Source organism: Rhinoraja longicauda, chromosome 32 (genome assembly GCF_053455715.1).
Source record: "Rhinoraja longicauda isolate Sanriku21f chromosome 32, sRhiLon1.1, whole genome shotgun sequence".
NCBI lineage: Eukaryota > Metazoa > Chordata > Chondrichthyes > Rajiformes > Arhynchobatidae > Rhinoraja > Rhinoraja longicauda.
The window spans coordinates 6,457,669-6,479,619 of NC_135984.1; the positions used below are offsets into that span (position 1 = coordinate 6,457,669).

The following is a 21,951-nucleotide window of genomic DNA, read 5'->3' on the forward strand; positions in this document are numbered from 1 at the left end:
GCGACGTTTCAGGCCGAGACCCTTCTTCAGTCTGAAAATGGAAAATGCTCTTGATTCAGACTCACGTAAGAGGCCAAGTGCCGACAATAATCAATATCATTGACAAAATTGTAGACTTTCAAAAGTTCATTTTTTTAATTATTAATGAATTCAACAATTATTTATAAATCACTTCATTGCATTTATAAACTGTGTAATATATCCCCAATAGTAGATATCCGCCATGGCTTTATCTTAAAGGACAATATAACCTATATGTTCGCAGGATGCAGTCACTGTTTCTGCAAATCTTCATTACATGGTCTTTTGCCTTAAAAGATTATTGCCTTTGGTATCATGCTAAGATTGTCTAGAATTGTGCAATGTCCTGCATCAACAAACATCAACAAAGTTCATTATTACATGAAAGAAAAACAAAGAAACAGAGAAACCATAGCATTCAATAAAAGTTGCCATTTTGGATCAACCATGCTGTGTATGAACCAGTACACTTTAGAAACAGGGGTTCGCAAAGCGAAGGGTATTTTTATACTGAATAACATCACTGAGGTTAGGTTGGATGCAAACCAACTAACATGATTACAGAGTGATAATTATATGTCCAAGTTATGCAAATGATTATTCCAAAAGTTCTTCAGCTGTGTTAATATTGTCATTATGAATTTGCAAACAGAGGAATTCATATGATATAATTTCTATGTTTACAATACAATGTTAAATCAGGCATAAAGCTAACTAGAACACAGATTAATATTAACGACATCATCTGCTGATTTAAGTCAGATTGGTATTGTGTTGCACCCAAGATCAAGGGAAGCAACATTTTCTCATAAACTAAAAGACAATTGATCATTTGTTTGATAGGATTCTCCTAGAAAAGACATCAACGATTTAATATAAATGTTATTGCCATAAAGCAAAAGGTAACATTTACTTTTGATTTTGTTTTGATGAGTTTTGCAGCTTAATTATACGATAAAATCAATAAAGTTAGGAGTTAGCTGGTATTAATTGCCACCTAAGTGCAGATAAACTCCAGCAAAAATATATTTGAGAATTTCTTTATCATTTGTGAAATTATTTAGTGAAGTTTAGGTTATTGACCTATGATTACAGTAGACACTTGCTCTACGTCTCAGAATGGAATAGACATTTTAAAGTAACATGAGCCATAGGGAATTTTTATTAAAAAAATTAGGATGATGAGGATTATTTTGGATTTATTATTATCGTGGATGGTTTGTTGGTCATGCAACCTCATGTGTACAGCAATGGGAAAAGATCACCATTTTCCACAGATAATCAGCAATGCAGAAGGCTATCTGATTTTGCCTCCATGCTGAAGAGGTTAAATATTCAGTTTATGAAAACAAAGGGCTCCTGCTATAGAAACGACAAAGAAAGTGGAATGGATGAGGTAATCGAATTGGATGATATCGATCAAATTCACTGAATGAGTGAAAATTAAGGAAAGATCTGAGGTGGTCCCATTTTTGACGAGAATATTTGATGCTGCACCATGAGAGGAAAGCTCAGAGGTCATTAGAGAGGTGTTTGTGGAATAGGTTGGTTGAGAGACATCTTTTTAATTCTGTTTATAATCCTGGCACTGTGACTAGGAGCAGGAGCACACAGACAAACGCTTGCAGTGGCTTGGAGCTCATGCCCGGTGCCGAGTTTTCAGTTGTAGTTGCTGGTGGGCTTGTGGTGACGGCTACCATAGTAGTGGATTGAGCTGTGAAAGACAAAACGATTTGTTATTTGATGATTTTGTTTTAGTTTGAATACATTTCAAATATGGCATTGTCCTATTGACCGCAATATATGCAAGCATGATGGTAAATTCAAACTCGGAGTCCCTTGGGTTGTGGGCGGGACGGTGGCACAGCGGTAGAGTTGCTGCCTAACAGCGCCAGAGACCCGGGTTCGATCCTGACTATGGGTGCTATCTGTGCAGAGTTCGTACGTTCTCCCTGTGACCGTGTGGGTCTTCTCTGGGTGCTCCAGTTTCCTCTCACGCAGCAAAGACGTACAGGTTTGTAAGTTAATTGCCTTTGGTAAATAAATGTAAAATTGGCCCTAGTGTGCAGGATAGTGCTAGTGCACAGGGCAATCGTTGCTCAGTGAGGACCCAGGGGACTTGATGGGCTGAAAGGTCTCCTTCAATGTCATAGCAAGAAACTATGCATGGAGACACAAGGAACTGCAGAGAGGCGGAAGGCAAGGATTACTTGAAGTTAGAAAATCAATATTCATACTCAAGCGAAATAGGAGGTGCTGTTCCTCCAATTTGCATCGGACCTCACTCTGACAGTGGAGGAGATCCAGGACAGAAAAATCAGTATGGGAATGGGAGGGGGAGTTAAAGTGTTTGGCAACCGGGAGATCGCGTAGGCCAAGGCGGACTGAGGGGAGGTGTTCAGCAGTTAGTCCCAGCTTTTGGAGTTGGGCTGATGGTAGTAAGCTGTGTTGGAAGGAACTGCAGGTGCTGGTTTAAATCGAAGAGGGACACAGAAAGCTGGAGTAACTCAGCGGGACAGGCAGTATCTCTGGAGAGAAGGAATGGGTGACGTGTCGGGTCGAGACCCTTCTTCAGACTGAAGACAATCATTTGTAATATAAGAAAATAACTGCAGTTGCTGGTACAAATCAAAGGTATTTATTCAAAAAATGCTGGAGTAACTCAGCAGGTCAGGCAGCATCTCAGGAGAGAAGGAATGGGTGACGTTTCGGGTCGAGACCCTTCTTCAGACTGATGTCAGGGGTGGCGGGACAAAGGAAGGATATAGGTGGAGACAGGAGGATGTAGGATAGTGTTAGGAGTGATCGCTGGTCGATGTGGACTCGGCAGGCCGAAGGGTCTGTTTCCGTGCTGTATCTTAAAGTAAAATCTGAAGATCTTGCCCAAACTGAACTTCATTGTGGTGACTGTGTGGGCCCCTTTGTCCAGGGTCAAGTTGCCGGGACAATTGCTACACTTTTAAGAAGATTGTTGTCCAAGTCGACTGTTAGGTTCCTCTGACCCATGTGAGATGCGATGGAAAAGGAAGGACTTATACGTTCATAAATTCATAAGTGATAGGAGCAGAATTAGGCCATTCGGCCCATCAAGTCTACTCTGCCATTCAATCATGGCTGATCTATCTCTCCCCACTAACCCCTTTCTCATGCCTTCTCCCCATAACTAATGACACCCGTATTAATCAAGAATTACTGCCTGGGGCAGTAACAAGCTTTTGTTGTGATGCGTTCTATCCAGTCAGTGGAAAGACAATACATGATCACGATCGAGCCATTTGCAGTCTAGAGGAGAGTGCGGAGCGATTGTAATATGCGATTGTAGGCCTGCTTCTGTGGCTGGCATGCCAATAGTCACCTGGCTTCCACGCTGAAGAGCCTGAACTTTCAGTTTGTGATTATTCAGGCTCAATGGTACTGAAATGCTAAAGAAGTTATAATAAATGAAGTAATTGATTAACAAACCCTCATCAAATTAACCATAATCACCGAATGAATATTTAGGAATATTTGAGAACTTGTACTACGTTAAAATGTGTAGGAATGAACTGCTAACACCAAAGATAGCCACAAAGTGCTGGAGAACCTCAGTGGGTCAAGCTGTATGACTGGAGGGAAGGAATAAGTGCGCACTCATCTCTCCCACCATCCCGCCTCACTTTCCTCTTCCCCCTCATCCCTTGCCACCTACATCCCTTTCTCTGGTCTCTCATTTCACTCCTCTTCTCTTCTAATCTCACAGCCTTTTGCCTCCTTTTCATCTCTGGTCTTTGTCCACTTGTATCCACCTATCACTTGCTTGGCTTTGACCCCCCCACCTCTCTCCCCCCCACCCCCCACGACTACAATCACCCGAAACGTCACCTGTCCATACCCTCCAGAGATGATGCCTGACACACCGAGTTACGCTGCCATTTTGCATTTTATTGAAGAATACCTTATGCTTAGAAGTGAATCTGTTGGAAGTGGTAGTTTGATAGTTTGATAACAAACGTTTTGTACTTTTTATAACAACAATTCATGGAGAGTAACAAGAAGCAGAATCTATTGAAAAAGGGTATCAACCCGAAACGTCTACCATTCCTTTTATCGTGCCCCACTGAGTTGCGTGTCTATTTTGTGTTTATCTTTGGAGTAAACCAGGATCTGCAGTTCCTTCCTACACAAGAAAATCCATGCCTTGGCTTGAAGCTGCTGGCATTATCTGTGACCTTACCTTTTGTGGTAGTTGGAGGGGCCGTAGTGGGCACTGTGTGTAAAGACATCACATTGTTAACATAGTCAGTTTACTTTGAATACGTTTGAAACATAGCATTGTTTTTACGGAGCACAACAATATAAACATGATACTCAGCCCAACCTTAGTGTCTCTCAATTTCCCATCGAGAAAAGTGTGTCTGCTCGCTCATTTTCTTTTTGTTCGGTTTGAATTCAGTTTGTGAACGAACAACTGAGCTGGCTGTTGACCCATAAATCCATGAACAATCACCTCTTGCAGGTGAAGCAATCATCTCACTTTGTTACATTGATCCTCAATGTCTTTGTTGGGGATTAATAGATTGCAATTATTATTGTCAGCAATAATGCCAACATGCTTCCGGTATCTTGATTGTCAAAAGGCAGAAGGTCACGGGTGGTACGGTGGTGCAGCTGTGGAGCTGCTGCCTTCCAGCACCAGAGGACCGGCTTCGATCCGGACTATGGGTGCTGTCTGTGCGGAGTTTGGACGTTCTCCCTGTGACCACATGGGTTCTCTTTGGGAGCTCCGGTTTCCTCCCACACTCCAAAGACATTATACAGGATTGTAAGCTAATTGGATTTGGTTAGAAAATGTGTAAATTGCCCCATGTGTGTAGGATAGTGCTCGCTTGGGGTGATCAATGGTCGGTGTGGACTCAACGGGCACGTTTCCGCGCTGTATCGCTCAACGTGTTAGGAGTCTGCACGTTCTCCTCGTGACCACATGGGTTTCCTCTGGGTGCTCCAGTCTCCCACTCACATCCCAATGACGTGAGGTTTTGTAGGTTGATTGGCCCCTTTAAATTGCCCTAAGTGTGCAGGAAGTGGGATTTAGATTTAGATTTAGAGATACAGCGCAAAAACAGGCCCTTCGGCCCACCGGGGCTGTGCCGCCCAGCGATCCCCGCCCATTAACACTAACCTACACACACTAGGGACAATTTTTACATTTGCCCAGCCAATTAACCTACATACAGGATAACATAGAAGTCGTGTGAACGGGTGATCGATGGTCAGCATGGACTTGTTGGGCCGAAGGGCCTGTTTCCACGCTGTATCTCTCGATCAATCAATAAATCAATCATTGTCTGCTCCATATAATGGAACCTTTAGCAAAGCGTCGTTCCTCTGATCGTGGGACAGGAAAGGAAAGGCATTTACTGCCCGAGTTTTTTGCCCAGAGCAGCAGAACAGGAGAAACTGATAATTTCTATAATTTTATCATCACTTAAAAATAACGAAAGCAAGTGCAGTTAAAATAAAAATAAAACATTCTTTATCATACTATAACTCTCAATTACTTTATAGAGAAAATGAAAATAAATCCTACTTTGTTTGAGGGGCATGATCTGGACATAGGTTCCATTCATCGAGCTCACAAATGCCCTGGACACAAATAGAAACACATTCATGTTAGAAGTCCTTTCTCACAATTGCATTAGTTTTGGTCTCACTGCGAGAGAAAATATTGTATATCATTAAGCTGGTCAGTGAATATGTGATGAGGATATATCCACCAGTGGGAAGGTCTGGGACCGGAGGTCATTGTCTCAGAATAAAAGGACATTCCTTTGGAACAGTGGGGAGGAATTTTGTTAGTCAGAGGGTGGTGAATCTATGGAATTCATTGGATATTTGTAAGGCAGACGATACAAGGCCTTCTATGCCCGCACCTCCAGACTCAGGAACAGCTTCATCCCCAGGGCCATAGCTGCTATGAACCGGTCCTGCTGAGCCGGATGGCCACAACGCATAGATCAACTTGCACTTTACCCTGTCCAAAACTGTTACAACTGTTCGTTTCGTTGGGTTGCTGCTGTCTAAATTACCTAAATTATTGCATCGTATGGGAGGCGCATTCCCAATCTCGTTGTACCCCTGGGTACAATGACAATAAAGATATATTGTATTGTATTGTATTGTATTGATAGATACTTGATTAGTACGGGTGTCAGGGGTTATGGGGAGAAGGCAGGATAATGGAGTTGCGAGGGAAAGATAGATCAGCCACGATTGAATGACGGAGTAGACTTGATGATCCGAATGGCCTAATTCTGCTCCTATCACTTATGAACTTATGAAGGGAATTGCAAACTAGAGGACATGTGGGAGGGGGGGGGGGGGGGGGGGGGGAAGATTTAATAGGAACCCAAGGGGTAAACTTTTTACACAAAGTGTGGTGCATGTATGGAATGAGCTGCCGGAGGGGGTAGTTGAGGCTGGGACTGTCCCAGCATTTAAGAAGCAATTAGACAGGTGCATGGGCAGGATAGGGTTTAGAGGGGATATGGGCCAAACGCAGGATAGGTTTAGAGGGATATGTGCCAAATGCAGGTTAGGTTTAGAGGGGATATGGGCCAAACGCAGGATAGGTTTAGAGGGGATATGGGCCAAACGCAGATGGGACTAGTGTAGATGGGACATGTTGGACGGCGTGGGCAGGTTTGGTTATGAGACTGTTTCCACACTGTATGTCTCGATGCTATCACTCTATTCTGGCTGGTAGTTTGTTCTTGTATTCAATGTCCAACTTCTTCTACACTTTTGCAGAGACATTGATGAGGTTTCATGCCTGTCATTGGAGGTAGATTGCAGAGAAGGTTGTACAAACCTTACAGCTGCTGTGGGCTGAATATCCCAACTTGCTCTACATATTTATGTATAACATGGCTAGTTACTTGCAAAGGCTAATTACTGATCAGAAACATTCAGTGATTCAATGCATGTCAAGAGGAAACAACATAAGAATATAGAACACAGTGCACAGAACAGTACAGCACATGAACAGGACCTTCGGCCCTCAATGGCCATTCTGAACATGATACCTAGTGAGGCTTATCTCCACTGCCTGCATGCGATCCATATCCCTTCTATCGACTCCATTTATACCTCACTCTGCCTCGGCAAGGCCAGCGGCATAATTGAGCCGTACCCCGGCCACTCCCTCTTCTCCCCTCTCCCATTGGGCAAAAGGTCCAGAAGTGTGAAAATGCACACCTCCAGATTCAGGGACAGTTTCTTCCCAGCTGTTATCAGGCAACTGAATCATTCTGCCACAACTAGAGAGTAGTCCGGAACTACCAACTACCTTATTGGGACCCTCGGACTATCTTTAATCAGACTTTGCTGGCTTTACCATGCATTAAACATTATTCCCTTATCTGACACACTGTAAATGGCTCGATTGTAATCATTTACTGTCTTTCCGCTGACAGGTTATCACGTAACAAAAATCTTTTCAGTGTACCTTGGTACATGTGACAATAAACTTCACTGAACTTCCCTGCATATCCAATTCAAAGGCCTCTTAAGTGGGGTGTCACGGTGGAGCAACGCTAGAGTTGCTGCCTTACAGCGCCAGAGACCCGGGTTCGATCCTGACTCTGGGTGCTGTCTGTAAGGTGTTTGCCCATTCTCCCCGTGACCACGTGTGTTTTCTCCTAGATCTTCGGTTTCCTCCCACACTCCAAAGACGTACAGGTTTGTAGGCTAAATGGCTTGGTATAAGTGTAAATTGTCCCTAGTGTGCATCGGGTAGCGTTAGTGTGCGGGGATCGCTGGTCGGCACAGACTCGGTGGACCGAAGGGCCTGTTTCCGCGCTGTATCTCTGAAACTAAACTAAACTAGATGCCTCTATTGTATTTGACTCGGCCACCAACCGTGGCAGTGCGTTGCAAGATGATATTAGGCAATACCTGATGTTAACATAAGCGGTGATGTTCATAGGTGAAACCCATTCTTCAGTTGTATACATGCTCCTCACCCCCTCGATTCCATCACAAGTTGTTGAACCGTTCGTCCAATTCCCCACAGCTGATCCGTCGAAGTGAGCGGACAGTGTAATCGTTGCGTTCACTCCAAATCCCGAAACCTTAACTGGGAAAGTGAAAAGAAAAGTTAATATTTTGCACATGGGTGCAAGGCTGTGGAGTAGAAGCGCTTCAATGTCAATTAAGAATCGAGGGTCAAGGGAACTTTATTGTCACGTGTCTTGAAATGGAACAATGAAACAATGAAATTCTGTCTTCCAGCAGCACAGCAGATATGTAAACATATTACTCTGTAATGACCAAACAAAACAATACAAGTTCAATACATAGTACACACACACATAGCGTATGTATATGTGTGTGTATGTGCGTATGCACACATCTTTATGTCATCAATCTCATTATCTCAATGTATAAATGTATATATATATATGTATCTGTATACATGTGTGTGCATGTATATACATGCACACACATGTATACAGATACATATATATATATATTTATACATTGAGATAATGAGATTGATGACATAGAGATGTGTGCATACACACACACACACACACATATATATACACATATATATGTACATATATATATATATATATATAAACACACCCCTACCACACAAATAAACAACAATAGTGTAAAGACCAAAGCTATGCCCAGAGGAGCTTGTTTGGAAGTTGTAGTGTTTAATGTCCTGATGGTTGTAGGGATGAAACTGCTCCAGAACCTGGATGTTACAAGTTTTCAAGCTCCTATACCTTCGTCTCTATACCAGAGATGAAAATGTGACAAAAGGTTGTGAGATTCGGTGAGGGGTAGATCATGGCTGATCCACCCCTTCTTCCTAACCCCATTCTCCTGCTTCCCAACACCCCTGGCAACCGTACCAATTAAGAATTTATCAATCTCCGCCTTAAAAATATCCATTGACTTGGCCTCCACAGCCTTCTGTGGAAATGAATTCCAAAGATTCACCACTCTCTGATTAAAGAAATTCCACCTCATCTTTCTAAAGGTATGTCCATTTATTCCGAAGCTGTGGCCTCTAGCCCTAGACTCTCCCATGAGTGGGTGCATCCTCTCCACATCCAGGCCTGCCCATTTTGTACAGGGGAAAGGGTTAGGATGGCTGATTTTCGACTTTAAGTTAACTAGTTGATGGATGAAATTCCCCTTCTATTTTCAACACAAACACTTCCAATTTGAAGTCACCGCTGTCTTTAAATAAAAACACTTAAACATTAGATTACATTTCCAGCGAGCTGAATACCAAATCCGACCAAGCACAGACTCTCTTTGGGTCTTTGAGTGGGATATCCATGGGAACATTTTGAGTCTTGAATGCAGGTCCCACAAGCAGATTAGCTACGAAGTTTGGACAACATGGTGACGTAGCGAGTGGAGCTGCTGCCTCACTGTGCCAGAGACCCCGGTTCGATCCTAACCTTGGTTGGACCCTAACCTGCCTGTGTGGAGTTTGCACGTTCTCCCTGCGACTGCATGGGCTTTCTCAGTCCACGCCAACCAGTGATACACTAACACTATCCTATACACTAGGGGCAATTTTACTGAAACCAATTAGCCTACAAACCTGCACGTCTTTGGGGTGTGGGAGGAAACCGGAGCACCTGGGGAAAACCCACTTAGGGTCACGGAACAAACGTACAAACTCCATACAGACAGCACCCGTAGTCAGGATCAAACTCGGGTCTCTGGAGCTGTAAAGCATCAATTCTACTGCTGTGCCACCATGCCGCTCCAAAGGATTGTCAGAGTCTCAAAGATTATAAAGAACCAGAGGACATACAGTATGTTTAAGGTGAGGGGGGAAAAGATTTAATAGGAAGTGGAGCGCAAATTTCTTTACACAAAGGGTGGTGGATGTATGGAACAAGCTGCCGGAGGAGGTAGTTGAGGCAGGGACTATTGCAACGTTTAAGAAACATTTAGACAGGTACATGGTTAGGACAGGTTTGGAGGGTTCTGGACCAAATGCAGGCAGGTGGGTCGAGTGCAGACAGTTGGTGGTGGGCATGTTGGGCCAAAGGGCCTATTTTCACGCTGTATGTCTCTGTGAATCTAAATTAAAATAGATCATTGATTTGTTCAATATTAATTCAGATATTGCATGAAGAACAAAGACAGTCATGTTGAAGACTGACCCTTATATTTTCCAACTGAGGTAATAAGGTAAAAAGTCTGAAGTAGGGTCTCGACCCGAAACGTCACCCATTCCTTCTCTCCAGAGATGCTGCCTGTCCCACTGAGTTACTCCAACATTTTGTGTCTATCTGAGGTAAAATGTAAATTAGGGATATCTCTGAACCTCTTTTAAAATTCCAGCTCCCACACGTCTTTGCTTTGAACACTTGTCCTTGAATATTTGTACCCTTTCCTCTTCTGATATTCCTCTCCAATCTATCACCTGTACTATAAACATTCCTTCTCTGTTTTCTGTATAAATAACTTCTGTTTAGTTTCCACATTGAGCATCGACCCAGAAAAGCCTCAGTCAAGTTTAGTTTAGTTTAAGATAGGCACAAAATGTTGGAGTAACTCAGCGGGTCAGACAGCATCTCTGGTGAGAAGGATTGGATGACGTTTTGGGTCGAGACCCTACTTCAGATTTCAGTTTAGTTGATCATTGTCACGTGTACCGAGGTACAGTGTAAAGCCTTTTTATTGCGTGCTATCCAGTCAACGGAAAGACTATACACGATTACAATCAAACAGTCCACAGTATACAGATGCAGGAGAAAGGGAATGACGTTTATTGCAAGATAAAGTCCAGTGAAGTCCGATTAAAGATAATTTGAGGGTCTCCAATGAGGTAAATGGTGGGTCAGTTGGTGATGGGATGGTTCCCTCGAATCCAAATGCCACCCAAGCAGTGTGGCAAACCCTTCAGTGTGAAACCCCTCATTAAGTTTAATTATTTCTACTGATTATCCTGGCTTTTCACATCCACACGTAGACTTCACAAACCACGTCTGTTTACACCGATGTTTCTGAGTGTAAGTTTCTGAGTACTTTGGTAATTATCTGCGGTTCACAAAAGTTACTATAGCGATGTAGGTCTTTATTGCCCATGTAATCCCCATCACAGCCAACACTTGATCACTCTTTTGTCTGTTTTCACCTACAGCCTTTATCATGAATTCCACCCACCTACTAATTGACCTCTCCACACCTGCATTTCCCCTTTCGCTTGCCAGACCTTGTCCCTCCACAGATTCCGCCTGACCCGTTGAGTTACTCCAGCACTTTGTGCTTTCCCCTTGAACTGACTGCCATTCCTTTCCCAACACCACTTTCCTGCACTAGCCCCACTTCCCTCAATTACCTCAACATCCAGCAATGACAATGGCTGGACCATTTTTGCACCCTACCGGGAAATATATTTGCTGTAAACTAATGAATGAATTCTTTAAACATCAGCCAATTCTTGTCTCCTGTCATTTGTTTAAAATGTTGATGAAAGTTTTAAGGAATCTTGAAAAGAAAAATAATCAAAGGAAACATTTAAAACTTTGCCAAAAACAGAGCCCGAGAATGGGGAAAATTCTCTGGGTAAATTTGAGTAAAGAAAGACAAAGAATATGTAATAGTTAATCAATCATTATGGTCATTTCTTTTCTTTGCCATTAATTCTCTCATCTTGCTACCAATGCTTTGCAAATGCTTGGGCGGTGGCGCAGTGGTAGAGTTGCTGCCTTACAGTGCTTGCAGCGCCAAAGACCCGGGTTCCATCCCGACTACGGGTGCTGTCTGTACAGAGTTTGTACGTTCTCCCCGTGACTGCATAGGTTTTCTCAGATACTCGTTTTCCTCCCACACTTCAAAGACGCACAGGTTTGTTGGTAAATTGGCTCGGTATATGTGTACATTGTCCCCAGTGTGTGTAGGATAGTGTTAATGTGCGGGGACCGCTGGTCTGTGCGGTCTCGGTGGGCCGAAGGGCCTGTTTCCGTGGTGTATCTCAAAACTAAACTAAACTCGGATGATAAGCTTTCATTTCATCTTACTTCCATTTTTCAAGATCTGACTCTACTTTTATTTTTTCATCTACATTTTTATCTTTCAAAAAACAAACTGCTGGAGTCACTCAGCAGGTCAAGCAGCATCTGTGGAGGGAAATGAGCAGATGAAGTTGTATATATGAAGTTGAAGTTGTAGAATGTATATATATTTATGTTTATGCACACACACCGAGCTTTTTTTTCTTGCTTATTATATTATTTACAGTGCACTATGTTTACAATCTGTTGTACTGCTGCAAGTAAGGATTTCATTGTTCCATCTGGGATATTTATATACTAAAACTTTTGTTTGTTTGTTCCTGAACTACAGCCAAAACGGTACACTATAGCACAACAATTTTAGACCCACCTTACTCACCGTCGTCCCTTTGGTGCTAATGGAAAAAGTTTCATTGAAATCGGTGTTATATCTTTAAAGTTGTTTGCATTTAAAAGTTTAAATCTATCTCCTAGGGAGGGAGGGGTTTGGAGGGAGGGGGGGAGGAGGGAGGATAAGGGGGGGGGTTGAAGGGGATGATAAGGAGGGGAAGGTGTTAAGGGGGGATGGAGGGACGCGGGGGGGGAGGGGGAGAGGGGAGGGGGGAGAGGGGAGGGAGGGAGAGAGAGAGGGGGGGTGCTGCACCAATGCAGGAGAGGTTTGGGCCCAACGGGTCCACTTGGTCTAGTTTGACAAAAAAACACTCTTGAAGTTTTGGGGCAAAATTGTTCCTCTCTATGTTTGCATGTTGTGTCCTTTCCTGACAGACTTTGGTTACCATCACCCACACGTTCTCAAGTACAGGGAGTAGAATCTACTCTGCCATTCAATCATGGCTGATCTCTGTCTCCTAATCCTGTTTTCCTGCCATCCTCCCCATAACCCTTGACACCCATTCTAATTAAAAAAATGTCTACCTCTGCCTTAAAAATATCCACTGACTTGGCCTCCACTGCCCTCTGTGGCAGTGAGTTCCTCAGATTAACTACCCTCTGACTAAAGAAGTTCCTCCTCACCTCCTTTCTAAAAGAGCGCCCTTTAATTCTGAGTCTGTGACCTCTGGTCCTAGACTCTCCCACCAGTGGAAACATCCTCTCCACATCCACTCTCTCTGTGCCTTTCATTATTCTGTAAGTGAAAAACAAACTGCTCATTTCACTACTCTTCTTAACGTGTCCTTACTTTTATCCTTTCCAGTTCCCCCCCTCATTAGAAGCCGCAGCCTCCACTATTTGACATATATCTTTGTAGACCAGTTGCTTCACTGGCCGCTCGTCCCAGCCTGATTCAAGTCAAGGCATCCCATGAGAACAGCTCCACATTCTCCAGTACAGCTCACAAAATGAAACCTTTTCCTTCCTCCACGATCAACATCCAGCACAATTAACTCTCGGATCTTATTTACTGGAAAGAATTTTGTACCTAGCTCAGGTAATAATCCAGAGCTTTAGTAGTTCTGTCTTTCAATTTGGATCTAATCCATTGCCAGAACTTCCTCCTTTATCCTAAGTCATTGTTTTCACATGGACTCAGATCACTGGATCTCCAATCCAGGCGACTGTTTGCATGCTGGCCACAGATCTACAATTACATGTTACAATCGCTCCACACATTTAAATCTCTACACTGAATGATTCGATTGTAATCATGCATTGTCCTTCCACTGACTGGTTAGCAAGCAACAAAAGCTTTTCACTCTACCTCGGTACACGTGACAATAAACTAGACTAAACTGTTCCCATTCTAAGTTCCTCTCCAACTTAAGGGAATGTCGTTAGGTAGACAATGAAAACACCTGGATTCTAGCTCTTAGCTGAAGGGTCTCGGCCCAAAGGAAGACACAAAATGCTGGAGTAACTCGCAAGATGGGATTGGATTGTTCATATTCGCCAGGACTGAGGTGCTCCATCATGCCAAGTGTTTCAACAATCTAAGACAACACTTAAGCAAGAGAAACCTAGGTTTACTAGGTTAATTCCCGGAATGGCGGGACTGTCATATGTTGAAAGACTGGAGCTACTAGGCTTGTATACACTGGAATTTAGAAGGATGAGAGGGGATCTTATCGAAACGTGTAAGATTATTAAGGGGTTGGACACGTTAGAGGCAGGAAACATGTTCCCAATGTTGGGGGAGTCCAGAACCAGGGGCCACAGTTTAAGAATAAGGGGTCGGCCATTTAGAACGGAGCAATTTCACACAGGTCAATTAACCTGCAAACCCACATGTTTTTGGGATGTGGGAGGACATTGGGGCATCCAGAGGAAACCCACACACAGTTACAGGGAGAACCTGCAAACTCCACACAGACAGCACCAGAGGTCAGGATTGAACCAGGATCTCTGACGTTGTGAATCGGCAGGTTTACCAGATGTGCCACTGTGCTAGGTAGATACAGAGGTACTGTCTCTCTCCCCGCTGTATTCATCATGGGTCTGCCAACTTAAAATGTCCCCCTTCCCCTAGAGCTCAATGACTTTACTCCCCCCTCCCACAGTTCCTCCTCTCCTCCAGCCAGTTTACAAGAACCTCACACTTGTCAGACTGAAGAAGGGTCTCGACCCGAAACGTCACCCATTCCTTCTCTCCCGAGATGCTGCCTGACCCGCTGAGTTCCTCCAGCATTTTGTGTCTAGGTTTGTAGGTTAATTGGCTTTGGTAAAGATTGTAAATGGTCTCTAGTGTGTAGGATAGTGCTGGTGTGGGGATTGCTGGTCAGTGCGGACCCGGTGGGCCAAAGGGCCAGTTTCCGCGTTCCCTCTCTCCATCCCTCCCCCATCCTAGTTCTCCAACCAGTCTGACTGTCCTCCTGATTAAACTTTACATTGTACGCCTCATTGTCACTTTACCCTAGCTGGCAATGATCCGTTCTGCATGTTCCTTGAACATCCATCCCCTTTGATGCCTCGTTTTCACACCTTATCCTTCCATATCTCTCATTTCCCTTTCCCCGGACGCTCAGTCTGAAGAAGGGTCTCAAACCGAAACGTCACCCATTCCTTCTATCCAGAGATGCTGCCTGTCCCGCTGAGTTACTCCAGCATTTTGTGTCTGTCTTCAAGGTTTCAAGTTCTGTTTATTGTCACTGTATTAAGGTACAGTGAAATTTGACTTATCATACAACCATACTAAGTGAAAAGCAACAAGACACACAACCACATGAAAGTTAGCATAGGAGCGCTGGGTCGTTCTCCAGGAAAGGCCGCCAACTCCATGATGTTAGGCCGCAGTGGGGATAGAGATACGATACGGAACAAAAAAAAAACCGCCGCATCTCCGTCGAGGTAAGAGATTGAAAAAAAGTCTCCCCCCCCCCCCCCCGTGTCATCTGATTTCACTAACCGGTCCCACCTGGGTATCCAACAACCCAGCTGCTATTTGCTTATTGCCTTTTAATACCGTAATACCCTGGTGATGGATATTCGTCTCATGAATTTGCGCTGAACAAAACATGTTCCCACAACCTATCTCGGTCATAAATCGAGGGATTAGCTGTGGGTGATTATCACAGTGGGTGGAAACTAGCAGACGAAGAAAATCGGAAAGTAACACTGAAATAGCGAAATAAATATTGAAACCGGAATCATTCCTTTACATGGCAAAGTCCACACTCTGAAAGCATTGTGTTTTGGACTCGTCTCCTGTGCTAAAGTTCTTTGTGTTTTTGCAGAACCTGCAGGCTTACACCTGCATGACTTCACACAGTCTGAATTTGTTGACTCCAGTGAACCATACTGTCGATCTCTCCCTTGTTAGACCAGTTCCCTACTCCACCCATGGTTATCGCACTCTGAAGCTGACCTGTGAAGGGTGACCCATTGAAACTGGAACCCCACCAGCCCCTGGTCACATCGTGGCCGCACTGGAATGGGTGACGCTTCGGGTCAAGACCCTTCTTCGGTCTCCCATTCCTTCTCTCCAGCGATGTTGCCTGTCCCGCTGAGTTACTCCAGCATTTTATGTCTATCTTCCTGTCCCGCTGAGTTACTCCAACATTTTGTGTCTATCTGCTAGTTTACAGTTTAGTTTATTGCCACGTGTACACCAGATTGATCCCTGGGATGGCGGGACTTACATATGAGGAAAGACTGGATAGACTGGGCTTGTACTCGCTGGAATTTAGAAGACTGAGGGGGGATCTTATAGAAACATATAAAATTCTTAAGGGGTTGGAGAGGCTAGATGCGGGAAGATTGTTCCCGATGTTGGGGGAGTCCAGAACCAGGGTCACAGCTTAAGGATAAGGGGGAAGTCTTTTAGGACCGAGATGAGAAAACATTTCTTCACACAGAGAGTGGTGAGTCTGTGGAATTCTCTGCCACAGAAGGTAGTTGAGGCCAGTTCATTGGCTATATTTAAGAGGGAGTTAGATGTGGCCCTTTTTGCTAAAGGGATCAGGGGGTATGGAGAGAAGGCAGGTACAGGCTACTGAGCTGAATGATCAGCCATGATCATATTGAATGGCGGTGCAGGCTCGAAGGGCCGAATGGCATACTCCTGCACCTATTTTCTATGTTTCTATGTTTCTATGTACAGAGGTACAGCGAAAAGCTTTTATTGCGTGCTATCCACAGCTGAAAGACAATACATGATTACAATTGAGCCATTTACAGAGTGTAGATACATGATAAGGGAATAACATTTAGTGCAAGATAAAGCCGGCAAAATCCAATCTGTCCGAGCTAGTGAGCTCCCATTTATATACACACAAGGAATTGTCAGATGCTAGTTTGCAAAAGAAAGACACAAAGTACTGGAGTAACTCAGAATGTCAGGCAGCATTTCTGGAGAACATGGATGGATAAGTGACGTTTCGGGGTCTGAAGAAGGGTTCTGACTCGAAATGTCACCTGTCCATATTCTCCAGAGATGCTGCCTGACCCGCTGAGTTATTCCAGCACTCTGTGTCCTTTCATGTACAGATAAGTTTATCAGCAAAGCCCCCTCCCTCTACTGGAGACTGAACTACTCCCAATTCCTGTAAATGGACAGATCGGAAGGAACAAAAGGAGGTGACCAAAATTGTTCTCTCACTCCTTTCCTGGAAATCAGTTTGGAGTTTGGGGAAGGGGATAAAACATTGCCGAGATAATTTGCTGTGCTCTCTGTCTGAATGTGATATAGTCATTATTGCGCACTGTTACCTGGCCACAGGATTTAATGGATTCACTTTTATCCTATGCTTATAATGACGGGGGAACGAGGCCATTCGGCTCATCAGGTTCATATCGCCTCACGGAAGAGCAATACTATTGCCTCCTTTCCTTTCTGCATCTCTACCACTAGTTTATCCTCCGTCCCCTTGATTCTTTCTGCCATTAAGGGGTGTTTCACAGTGGACAATTAACCTGCAAGGCCACCTTTAGGAGGTGGGATTAAGCTACCTGGGTGAAACCCGAGCAGTCACAGGGGAATTGTTCAAATTCCACATGGACACACCTTGGTCAGGATCGAACCAGGTCTGAGGTGCGGGAAAGCCACACGAAACCCTTTAGAGATTTTTTTTTTGCTTCCACATTTATCACAAAATCATTGCCACCACACAGTCGGTAGATTGCAACGTTTCTACCTCGGGAAGAATCCAAGGAACTGTCAGGTGGTGCTGGTTTGCGAAAATGAAAAAGATACAAAGTGTTGGAGTAACTCAGCGAGTCAGGCAGCATCTCTGGAGAACAAGGATAGGCGATGTTTCGGGTCTGAAGAAGGGTTCTGTCGCCTCTGCATATTCCCCAGAGATGCTGCCTGTCCCGCTGCGTTACTCCAGCAATCTGTGTCCTTTTATGTACAAGTTTGTTGATCAGCAAAGCCCCCCCCCCCCACTCTACTAGGGACTGAACAGCTCCCAACTCCTGTGCAGTTAAATGCACAGACCAGAAGGAACAAAGGAAGGTGACCAAAACTGCAGCACATTTAAATACCTATGAAATATCCACAGCCTCCTGTGCTCTCTCTCTCTCTGTACAATGCAAGGATGGGACGATTAGCTGGTGTGATTACACTCCAGGACAGGTCCACCTTTGGCATCTGGCTAAGAAGTCAGCCACCAAGCATCGTTTGAAATCCGATTCTCACAATTTTTTAAATACCGGGAAGGTTCCCTCCCAGCGCATAACGTAACAAGTTTGTGGCTGAACCAAATTTTGGAGTTTGCTGCATCTCTCGATGAGATGTATCCACCTCCAGAAGAGAGACACAGAAAGCTGGAGTTACCCAGCGGGTCAGGCAGCAACTCTGGAGAAAAGGAATAGGTGACGGTTCGGGTCGAGACCCTTCTTCAGACTGAGAGTCAGGGGAGAGAACTGAGAGGGATCTCCATATATCCATCCCCACATGTACAAGCTGTGTTACCAAACCTGTTGCGCCTCAGTTTCCAAACATTAATAAAGCTTCATGCAAAAACAACGTGGGTTTTACCACCAAACCCAAAACACTCCAAACAACATTTCACGATCTTAAACGGAAACCGTGCTGATTCAAATAATTTTAAAGCAATTCTATAAACTTAAAGCTAAAGCCTGTATAAAAGAACGGGTTGTGCCCATAATGAGATTGAACATTGACTTACCAGCGTAATGTGTGTAGGGCATGTAGTACTTGGGACTGATGGTAATATTGAAGTCACCTCCTGTCGTAGCATTCACTACCTTGCAGGGCTTCAACTGGGCATAGGTTGGTGCACATTGAAGAAATAAGCCCAGGAGCAGCGCAGGTAGAATAATTGAAGCCATTTCTCTGTGCTGGGAGCTCTCAGGCAGCAAGAAGTGTAGGTAATAGCTTTAGTTCTGTGAGTCCTGTGTATTTTATAGGGAGTCCAGGTAGAACTTCCCCCACGAATATTTAAATCTGAGGACATTTGAATATCAATGTCCTTGCTGAGGCATTTCTTGGTTCTGCTGGGGTTTTTTTTCCCCACCTCTGTTTCCTGATTGCCAATTCTCTTGTGACCCAGGTGATGCGGGCAATTTGTGACGATGAGCTGAAGTCTGTAAGAGTGAGTAGGTTCTCCAGTTTGGACTGTCCACTGCATTCATTGGAAATTCGAGAGTCAAGAGTGTTTTATTGTCATAGATCCCAGATGGAACAATGAAACTCTGACTTGCGGCAGCACAACAGAATATGTAAACATAGTAGATTGTAAACAATATAATTAAGGAAGAAGGGTCTCGACCCGAAACGTCACCCATCCCTTCTCTCCTGAGATGCTGCCTGACCTGCTGAGTTACTCCAACATTTTGTGAATAAATACCTTCGATTTGTACCAGCATCTGCAGTTATTTTCTTATATATATTTACACACACACACACGCACACATACCGACACATTTAAAAAAAAAACTATAATAGTGCAATAATAACAATAATAGAGTAATAACAATTCTGAAATCTAAGGAGCTGGAATGTGATCACTACTCTCAAAATGTGCAAAGTATTGTTGGTGCAGTCTGCAGCAAACACTGAGGGAGGAGAGGCAACAGGTCTCTGCTCTCATTACTGATCGAGAACCCTCGTGGCAAGCTGGTGGTTCCGGGCCGAATGAAAATGGAACAAACTCCCTTGAAACTTGCAGTAAAGTTCCATTTGTTATTCGGTCAGGCGTCGACTGGGGACGGTTCTGATCTTTCCAGACTGTTCCTCATTACCAAAATACTCTTATTGAGAAAATACCTGGAAGAATGCGCAGATTTACGAGGATGTTGCCAGGACTCAAGAATCTGAGCCATAGTTTAGTTCAGTTGAGTTTATTGTCAGTTCAGTTGAGTTTATTGTCATGCATACCATGGTATAGTTCTATTCACAAAATGCTGGAGTAACTCAGCAGGTCGGGCAGCATTTCGGGAGAGAAGGAATGGGTGACGGATAGTATAAGGAAATAACTGCAGATGCTGGTACAAATCGATTTATTCACAAAATGCCGGAGTAACTCAGCAGGTCGGGCAGCATCTCGGGAGAGAAGGAATGGGTGACGTTTCGGGTCGAGACCCTTCTTAAGACTGATGTCAGGGGGGCGGGACAAAGGAAGGATATAGGTGGAGACAGGAAGATAGAGGGAGATCTGGGAAGGAGGAGGGGAAGGGAGGGACAGAGGAGCTATCTAAAGTTGGAGAAGTCGACGTTCATACCACCGGGCTGCAAACTGCCCAGGCGAAATATGAGGTGCTGTTCCTAAATGGGTGACGTTTCAGGTCAAGACCCTTCTTCAGACGGTATAGTTCTATCCAGACAGCGGAATGATAATACATGATTACAATCGAGACATTTACAGTGTGCAGATAGACGATAAGGGAATAACGTTTAGCGCAAGGTATAGCCGGGAAAGTCATTTCAAAGATAGTCCAAGGGTCACCAATGAGGTAGATAGCAGTTCAGGACTGCTCTCTGGTTGTGGTAGGATGGTTCAGTTGCCTGATAACAGCTGGGGAGAAACTGTCCCTGAATCTGGAGAGGTTGAGCAGGCTAGGACTTTATTCCTCGGAGGGTAGGAGACTCAGGTGATTTTACAGAGCAAAAAAAAAAATGTTGGAGGAACTCAACTGGTCAGGCAGTATCTGTGGAGGGAAATTTACAGATGTCATTTGAGGACTCTTCTTCCAATTGAAGTCCGGTCCATCCATTATCCTCCATTGATTCTCCCTGACCCGCTGAGTTCCTCCTGCATTTTGTTCTTTGCTCAGGATTCAGCATCTATAATTTCTTGTGGTCTTAAAGAGGTGAAAAATCATGAGTGGTATCGATACGGTGAATGCACAGACTATTGCAAAGGCTGGGAATCAAGAACTCGAGGGCACAGGTTGAAGGTGAGGGGGGGGATGGGAGGGGGGGAGATTTCATAGGAATCTTGGTCAGCATGGGCAAGTTGTGCCGAAGGGCCTGTTTCCATGCTCTACTGGGGATGGAGATCAAGGAAGATGTGGAATAGATCATTGTTAGCAGCGAGAGGGTAACAACAAAGCAGAGATAAAATGTAGTCGGAGACAGTCAGACGTTGGAGAACTGGGAAAGGGGGAGGGGATGGAGAGAGAGGGAAAGCAAGGGTCACTTGAAGTTAGAGAAGTCAATGTTCATACCGCTGGGGTGTAAGCTGTCAGCAAGGGCAAGTTGGGCTAAAGGGCATGTTTCCATGCTCTGTTATTCTATGACGCTCATTGCTAAGTCACATACAGGAAGTGAAATTAAACAAAGTTGAGTAAGACTGAGAAAAAGAGGGAATGTAAATGTGAGGAACAAATCATTTCTCCAAAAGAACTGAATTCTAAAGATGGGTCCCAATCTGAAACAACGCCTGCCCATTATTTCCACAGATGCTGCCTGACCCACTGACTTCCTCCAGCACATTCTGTTTTACTCTAAATTCTGATACAACTAGGCTTTATAAGTTTTATAAATGTTTAATTTTTTAGGTTTTAATAATTAAGTTTTTAATGTTTATAAGTTTTAATTATTTCCAAACATTCTCACCGACAAACGATATTTTCATTGTCCAATTCTCAAGCCTAGTTGTGTCAGAATTTAGAGTAAAAAAACGAATTGCCGGAGGGAGTCAGCGTTTTGGGTCGGGACACTTCTTCAGAGATGTTGCCTGACCTGCTGAGTTACTCCAGCTCTTTGTGTCTATCTTCAGTATAAACCAGCATCTGCAGTTCCTTCTACACACCCTGTCCCTCAGATGCTACCTGACCTGCTGAGGTCTTCCAGCAGCTTGTATTTTGCTCAAGATTCCAGCATCTGCAGTTCCTTACAACTTCATTTTACTGCTCGACAGTGAGATTTCTTCAAATGATCCTGACTTTGAAGTGGTTCTCCTCCTCCCTCCTCCTGCACGCGATAGCCCAGCTGATGGTGGTTGCGCAGCAAAAAACAAAAGCAGAAACAGGTGTTCTTCAGGACCCTCTCTCACTG

The 21,951-nt window shown here is 44.1% G+C and overlaps 1 protein-coding gene across 1 annotated transcript in view; it reads right to left on the reverse strand.

The window, feature by feature from the left end:
- Nucleotides 1-1,122: 1,122 nt before the first annotated feature.
- LOC144608635 (uncharacterized) overlaps nt 1,123-21,951 on the reverse strand; it is a 32,645-nt gene continuing 11,816 nt past the window's right edge. Inside the window, exons 2-6 of the mRNA XM_078426609.1 lie at nt 18,620-18,713; nt 7,954-8,134; nt 5,588-5,643; nt 4,235-4,267; nt 1,123-1,735 (exon numbers count right to left, since the gene is read on the reverse strand). Coding sequence (XP_078282735.1) covers nt 1,596-1,735; nt 4,235-4,267; nt 5,588-5,643; nt 7,954-8,134; nt 18,620-18,713 — 504 coding nt within the window. The 3' untranslated portion in view covers nt 1,123-1,595. The remainder of the gene's footprint in view (nt 1,736-4,234; nt 4,268-5,587; nt 5,644-7,953; nt 8,135-18,619; nt 18,714-21,951) is intronic.